At 46.8% G+C, this 7,573-nt stretch overlaps 1 protein-coding gene across 1 annotated transcript in view; it reads left to right on the forward strand.

The window, feature by feature from the left end:
• Positions 1 to 7,573, forward strand: part of WRN (Werner syndrome, RecQ helicase-like) — a 54,273-nt gene that overhangs the window by 21,491 nt on the left and 25,209 nt on the right. Inside the window, exons 14-21 of the mRNA XM_009999761.1 lie at positions 191 to 259; positions 742 to 824; positions 1,898 to 2,004; positions 2,760 to 2,947; positions 4,033 to 4,210; positions 4,988 to 5,169; positions 6,009 to 6,110; positions 6,438 to 6,530. Coding sequence (XP_009998063.1) covers positions 191 to 259; positions 742 to 824; positions 1,898 to 2,004; positions 2,760 to 2,947; positions 4,033 to 4,210; positions 4,988 to 5,169; positions 6,009 to 6,110; positions 6,438 to 6,530 — 1,002 coding nt within the window. The remainder of the gene's footprint in view (positions 1 to 190; positions 260 to 741; positions 825 to 1,897; positions 2,005 to 2,759; positions 2,948 to 4,032; positions 4,211 to 4,987; positions 5,170 to 6,008; positions 6,111 to 6,437; positions 6,531 to 7,573) is intronic.

Consider the following 7,573-nt stretch of genomic DNA (forward strand, 5'->3'; position numbering starts at 1 on the left):
TTCCTCCCACTGCGGGTTGCCCTTGTCAGGTTGGTGTGTTGGGGAGAAGGGAAAGATCCATTTGGGTGGCAGGAGCAGCTACTGAGCACTCTTGCTTCTTCAGAAGGCCCTTCCCCCAAAGATCCTTGGAAGAAGGTGGTCTCTGACCTCCCAGCCTCCTGTTCCTGACTTGTGCTTTCCCTTTTTGCAGCATGTCAGGGGTCCCTGCCTGCTTGCTCGGTTCAGCTCAGTCGAGAAACATCAGAGACTGCATCAAAGAGTGAGTCCTGGTGGAGCTTCCTGGGGCTGCAGGGGCTGGCAGGGCTGTGCTGGACAGGTGGGATGTCTCCCTGCTCCCTGAAACTCTTGGTTCTGGCTCAGTGACCCTGCCTTCACCCAGGCTGCAGCCACCCTCTTGTGCCTCTGGCTGGGGAGGTGGGGCTTGTTGACTCAGCTTTGAGGGGATTTAGACATGATTTTACACAGACCTATGTTTGACACCAGGTCATGGCCACAGTCCTGCCTGGTTCTAAAGCCTGGTGACTATCTCTGCTGCCTGTTCCTCTAAGGCTGTGGACTGCCTTGGTTTCCCACTGTTCTGGAGTGCTTCCTGTGGTCTCCACTGCCTTCCTCTTGTTCCCTCCCCAGGAGTCTGTACTTGTTCTCTTTTGCATCTTCTAGACAACCCTGGTTATGTTCAATGTGGTCAAGTTGGCTGGTTGTTTTCCTTCTGTGACACAGTGCATTTTCTTGCTGTTCCAGGGGTCAGTACAGAGTCATATACATGACCCCAGAATTTTGTTCAGCCAACTTGGAGCTACTTCAGGATCTTCACCAAACTCTTGGTGAGTTGGGTTATGGTTACGGATGAGTCGGTAGGCAGCTTCCATTCATATTTATGTTTTAAATCTTTGGAATGCTTGAACATTTCTCACCAATTTCTCACCACTGGTGAGCTCAAGAGACTAGGGTAGTGAGTGCCAATAAATGTGAGTGCCAGAAGATCCTGTCATTGATGGAAAAAGAAAATTGTACATGAGTAGTGCCTTCAGCATGGGAACATCAGACAAGTCACCAGGGACAGAGATGTTAAAATACTTTAAATCACAGGAGTGAAATGTATATCACTGAATATTTTAGTCTTTTAAGTATCTGAACATCTCTGATCTTAGATTGTAGCAATGAAATTGTTTTGAAACACTCAAAGTGCCACTAAAAGATCTTCTTTTCAAAGGTGATGCATCTTAGAGTAGGAAAAAGTCAAGGCACGTAAACCTCAAGCATTTTTTAACTGAAACTGAGTTTACTGCTGTAGGCAAAGAGGACTATCTAGGTGGAAGACAACCCATCTCAATTTCTGGAGTCCCAAAAAGCTGTATGTTTGACCTCTCTGACACTCTGAACATAGAGATTAGAATGGGCCATCTGTAGTCATGGTGAGGTGGTTTTCTGAGTCAAAAACCAGAAGGTTATTTTCCATGGGCATCTCCCCTCATTCTTCTGGACTTTCACTTAACTCTTCAGTGCAGACATGAGACACTGGCTTTGTTTTACAGTTCAGAAGATGAAAGTAATGACATCTGTAAAGGGCATTTGTGCCTGAAGCTTGGAAAGCAGGGGGTGGGAAGAGGTTTTGTCAGAGACAGATCAAGATTTTGACCCATTGTGAGGGATGTTGGAGATGTGGAGCTTGGAGAAGGATGGTGGTGGAGGAAGTTTGGCAAAGTCCTTTTTACAAGAGAGTGTTGAGTTGGGAGTTGGTACAGGAGAAGATGTCCCTGGAACCAAAATTTAGAGAGGCTGTTGGTGCCTTCTCAGGAAGGCTTGAAATGGAGCAGAGTGGAGAGTTGGCACGTTGTCCCTTGCCATCTTGGCTTGTCTTGGTCATGTTTCTGTGCTATGGTTTTGTGCCCACCAGGTATCACCCTCCTAGCTGTTGATGAAGCTCATTGCATTTCTGAGTGGGGCCACGACTTCAGACACTCCTTTAGAAGTTTAGGCTCCTTGAAGAAGGCTCTCCCATCGGTGAGGCTTTGCTGTGGTTGCTTCCCAGTGGGAAAGAAGGATTTGGTAGTTGGGAAGTACCAGATTTTGGATGTTGCTGCTTTGGGGTTGATGCAGTCTCCCTGTAAATGATTGAGCTTTGTGGGGTTTTTTTTTCCCCACATGCTTAAAGGAAGGAGATTATTAACATGGACTTACCAGAAACTGCTGAAAATGAAATGACTTGGTTGGATCCTTATGCTGTGGAAGGTGATGACCCTGAGCTTCTTTTTTAACAGTGAGGCTTTTGGTTTTTAAATTGGCTGGGTGAGTGGAAGAGCAAGGAACTATGATTTTTAGGCACTCTGAAGCATTTCTTGCAGAAGTCTAGACCTCAACTTCACATGCTGAGCTTGGAAGCTTCATCCTAGGCTCCCTAGATTGAGCTGGCCATGTAGTTGGACTTGATGATCTTCAAGGTCCTTCCAACCAGGATGATTCTGTGATTCTATGACCACATCAGGAAATTCCTGTGGAGTTGTTGGAGATGGAACTAAAGCACACATTCAGAAGAAAACCCTGTCTTTCAGCAGTGCTCTGTCCCTGACTCCTCTCTGGAGCAGTGTAAACCAAAGTGAACCATGAACTACATTTTCCAACTGAGCTGAGCTGATCCAGTGCTCATGAACAGATCAAAGGGCCCATTTACCTGCTATTTCAGCTTTAACTTGGGATTTTTTTTGTTAAGAAAGTGTCAGTGAGAGCTCTGGAGCTTTTTTTATTCTTACTCATTGCAGGTTCCCATTGTTGCTTTAACTGCAACTGCAAGTCCATCCATCAGAAGAGACATCCTGAGCTGCCTGAACCTGGAGAATCCTCAGGTCACATGCACCAGTTTTGACAGACCCAACCTGTTCCTAGAAGTGGGACGACAAAGTGGAGATCTCCTTAGGGATTTGAAGCAGTTCCTGGCCAGGAAAGGAAGGTAAGGATTGAAGCCTGTTGTCTGGTGGTCCCTCAGACCCACACTGGTGTCCCTGTAGTGTGTCCCAGTCCAGAAGTGATCTGGGGAGGAGGAAGCTGGTCCTTCTCTGGAGCTTGGCTCTGACATCATGCTGGTCATTTGCATCCTGTGTTGTTTTGCCCACTCCTCTCCCAGTTTAAAGGGTTTTGAGGCAATGAGCCATGGACTCTGGCTGGTGGCATGTCCTTTGCTCCTCAGAGGACCAGCAGCTTGAGTGATTATGATGGATTGGCTAGTGGGTTACTTCCCAGACAGAACTGTCCAAAATATGTGCAAATCCTTTGTCAATCTGCAGTAACACCATTTTTTTAAAAGAAAGCTCATCTGAGCAGAAGAGTTGCAGTCCTTTGGTGTTAGGAGAGCCAGTGGTTGTACCCATTCTGGTTCTGTTCTCCTTGTCACAAGCCACCACGTGTGCCTCTACAGCAATGAAAAGGAATCTCTCATTGGGCATTTGTACCTTATTATTTGAACTGAGACCTTTCCAAAGTGTCAGCTGAACAGCAGATTTCCTGATGACTGATGAAGGAAATGATCATGGAATCATGGAATGGTTTGGGTTGGAAGGGCCCTTCAAGATCATCCAGTTCCAACCCCCCTGCATGGGCAGGGACACCTCCCACCAGCCCAGGTTGCTCCAAGCCCCATCCAACCTGCCCTTCAACACTGCCAGGGATGGGGCAGCCACAGCTTCCCTGGGCAACCTGGGCCAGGCTCTCACCACCCTCACACTAAGGAATTTCCTCCTCATCTCTAACCTAAATATCTCCTCTTTCAGTTTAAAACCATTACCCCTTGTCTTCCCAATTGGGAGCCCTAAAGACCCTAGAGACTAAAATCTTCAGTATTTTGGAAAATAACCCTAAAAGCCCCAGATAATTTCCAAGTCTGTTTTCCCAAAGGACAGACAGTTTGTGTACGTATGGACCAGTTAAACATCTGCTTCAATTTCTAAATCCCCACCAAGCAGAACTGCTGGAAAAGCTGCCTTGCCTTTCAACTTGCAGAAGGATGATTTCTTCTGTCCTGTGTCTTCACCTTCACAGCACTTCTGTGTATGAGTTTGAAGGCCCCACAATCATCTACTGCCCTTCAAGAAAGGCCACAGAACAGATTGTGGCTGCCTTGCTGCAACTGGGTGTGGCCTGTGGTGCATACCATGCTGGTATGGGAATCAAGCAAAGGAGAGACACTCACCACCAGTTCATGAGGGATGAAATTCAGGTATGTGGGAAGCCAAGTACACTTGGTCCTCTTTATAATTGTTTCTGGGAGAGGGAAGAATTTGGGCATGTGTTTCCCATTTACTCTGTATCCAGAAGAAACTGCTGCTCTGTGCTGACAGGATTCCAGGCTTCTGTTTCAAATTCCTTTAGCTGGTCTCTTACGAACACACAGCAGCTGAGGAAAGCAGAGGTAGCTGGAATAATACCACATGTTCTGGGAGCTGATTTCTTCACAGACTGGTTTGGGTTGGAAGGGACCTTCAAGATCATCCAGTTCCAACCCCTTGCATGGGCAGGGACACCGCCCAGCCCAGGTTGCTCCAAGCCCCATCCAACCTGCCCTTCAACACTGCCAGGGATGGGGCAGCCACAGCTTCCCTGGGCAGCCTGGGCCAGGCTCTCACCACCCTCACACTAAATAACTTCCTTCTAATGTCTCACCTCAATCTCCCTCCTTCAGTTTTAATCCATCCCCCTTGTCCTCTCCCTCCCTGCCCTTGTCCCAAGTCCCTCCCCAGCTTTCCTGGAGCCCCTTCAGGCACTGGAAGGTGCTCTAAGGTCTCCCTGGAGCCTTCTCTTCTCCAGGCTGAACCCCCCAACTCTCCCAGCCTGTCTCCAGAGCAGAGCTGCTCCAGCCCTCCCATCACCTCCGTGGCCTCCTCTGGAATCTTTCCAGGAGCTCCATGTCAAGTTGTCACCAAGTGCCTGAGCATGAATCCAGGCCTGTTCTTGATGCTGATTTCCAAAGGTTCAGCATGTGGCTCCTGTTTCCTAGTGTGTGGTGGCTACAGTGGCCTTTGGAATGGGCATCAACAAAGCAGATATCCGGCTGGTGATTCACTACGGCGCCCCCAAGGAGATGGAGTCCTATTACCAGGAAATTGGGAGAGCTGGTCGTGATGGGCTTCCTGCCTCCTGCCACGTCCTGTGGACTAAGACAGACCTGTCCTTTAACAGGTAAAGGACTGGGGATGATTGCTTTGACACAGGTTGCCAAAAGAGACCAAAAGGAAGTGGGTTTGGTTGCAGATGTGCTGAGTTTCTCGGGGTGGTTCCACATCCCTTCCTGCAGTGCTAAGCAGACTATCCTTCTTCTAGGAGATAATCCCCAAGTGCACTAATGGCAAGGAGTTTGTCCTTGGTCCTGTTCTGCTTTCTGGAGATGCTTTCCAAGGCAGGCAATGATGAAACCTGGTCACTTCTCAATCATCTGACCTGTTCTCAGACCCATCTGAGGAGGTGCCAGATGGATCATCACCCTATAAGAGTGTTGATGCTGTAGAATTTCTCATTTTCTCCCTCCATTTTTTATGTATAAATAGAGAAATGCACATTTTCTTCTGGGTGGGGGAGTCCTGCTTGTAGAGGTCTGCTGGTATCTTTGTCCATAGCTTGTGTAGGATCACAGAAAGGTCTCAACTCAGTCATTTGAACAGACTGCCAGGGTTGGAAACCATAGACTTCCCTGTTTGTTTTTTTTTTTCTGCCAGGCAGGCAGAAACCTTCTCAGCTCAACTAATCCTGCAGGAACCCCCCAAAGTCCAATAGGAACTCCCCAAAAACCAATAGGAACCCCACAAAGTCCTGCAGGAGCTCCACAAAGTGTTGCAGGAACCCCACAAAATCCAATAGGAACCCCACAGAATGCAGCAGGTCTGGTTTTAGCAGGATTTTTTTTTTCCCCTAGCTGTTTCTGGTGAATTGGACCCAGCCAATCATCTGGCATGTTGCATTTTTGCTGTGGGACAGGAGAATATTGGTCAATATCTCAGGCTCTTTTTCCCTCTGGCTCCCAGACACCTTCTGTGTGAGATACGCAATGAAAACTTCCGGCTGTACAAACTGAAGATGTTGGCAAAAATAGAGGAGTACCTAGTGTCCAATGCCTGCAGGAGGAGGTGAGTACTGGAGTTTAATGCTTTGTCACCTCAGTCAGCTTTGACAAGAGCCATTGTGACTTGATGACAACTGGAGCTCATTACCAGAAGGCTTCTTATCCTCACCATGTGTTCTGCGATTCAGCCTATTTATGCATCTGAGTGTTGTCTTATTTACTTGGCAAAAAACACAGTGTTTCTTTTTTTCTTTGGAGGAGTCAAAGCCAAATAATTGGCTCCCCAGTGGATTGATTAATGAGGGCTGATTTCACCTCTTTGTTTTCTGCAGTAAATTTCAGGTGTAAATTCCTGGTCTTTTCTTTTAATTCTGTACTTTCCCTCGGGCAGAATCATCCTGTCTCATTTTGAAGACAAACAGCTCCGAAAGGTTTCCTCTGGCATCATGGGCACAGAAGAATGCTGTGATAATTGCAGGGCCAGGTAAGCTTGTTTCCCTGGAGACTGGTCCATGAGGTTATGTTCTCTCAGGCTGACTTGCAAGGCAAATTTGATGCATCTGATCTTGCAGATGTTCAGCCTGAAGTTTATCTTGGACCAACTGTCTCTAAACCTTCTCTTCAATAGCTGAGCCAGGAGGTGTCTTGAGAGATGGAAGTGAGGCTGGAGGGAAAGCCTGTCAACAAAATATGGTCACAGGTCCTAAAAGGGTTTAGAGCAGCACTCTGACTGTGAAATAACTTCTGTTCATCAGTTGAAATCCTCTTTGATAATGAATCCCTAAAGAAAACATTTGTGAGTGGAGTGTGATACCATGTGTCTAATGTGAAATTGCTGGAGTGTTAAGGGAGTGGTTCTCCTGTTCCAGCCTGTGCTGACACAGATTCTTTCTAGCATTGCTAATCATCTCCACGATGGGCTGGAGAGAAGCCAGGGGGTTGGTAGTCACACAGGTATGAGCAGAAACACCTTCCTCAGGCTCTCCTGTGTGCACATAGATGCTTTCCCTGAAGTTAGAACAAAGGATTCCTTGTTCTTGCTGGGAGCCTGGTGCTTCCTGAGCAGAGGTGAGATGCTGTGCTGTTTGCTTTCTGGTAAAAGGTTATCAATTCAGCTCCATTTCCTGTGTGCTCAAGGATTAATGTCTTCCCTTAGCCTCTACTAAAGCTAACCAAGGAGATAATTTGAGAGATCATAATTTCCATCTTTTGCAGTCACATTGCTGTGCCAGAAAAGAGCCACATAGTGAATTTGTGTTGCAGAACTAAAATTACTTGAAATAGATTATTGTCCTGTTTCTCATCTTTAGAAGTCATTTGTGTTAGTAATTTTTTCAGTGGGAAGGTCAGTAAGAAACACATTAACAAACCCTAGGAAATCTTTCATGGGGTTGCTGTTTCTTTCTGGTTTTTTCCCCTTTGGTTTAAAAAAAGGCAACAAAACCTCTTTGCTATTAGGTGCAATTAAATAAATGCCTCATATGCCTGAACCAGCCCCAAGATTCAGAAGATTGCTGAGACAATCTT

The sequence above is a fragment of the Chaetura pelagica genome, unplaced genomic scaffold, assembly GCF_000747805.2.
Source record: "Chaetura pelagica isolate M959 unplaced genomic scaffold, ChaPel_1.0 scaffold1366, whole genome shotgun sequence".
NCBI classification, from domain to species: domain Eukaryota; kingdom Metazoa; phylum Chordata; class Aves; order Apodiformes; family Apodidae; genus Chaetura; species Chaetura pelagica.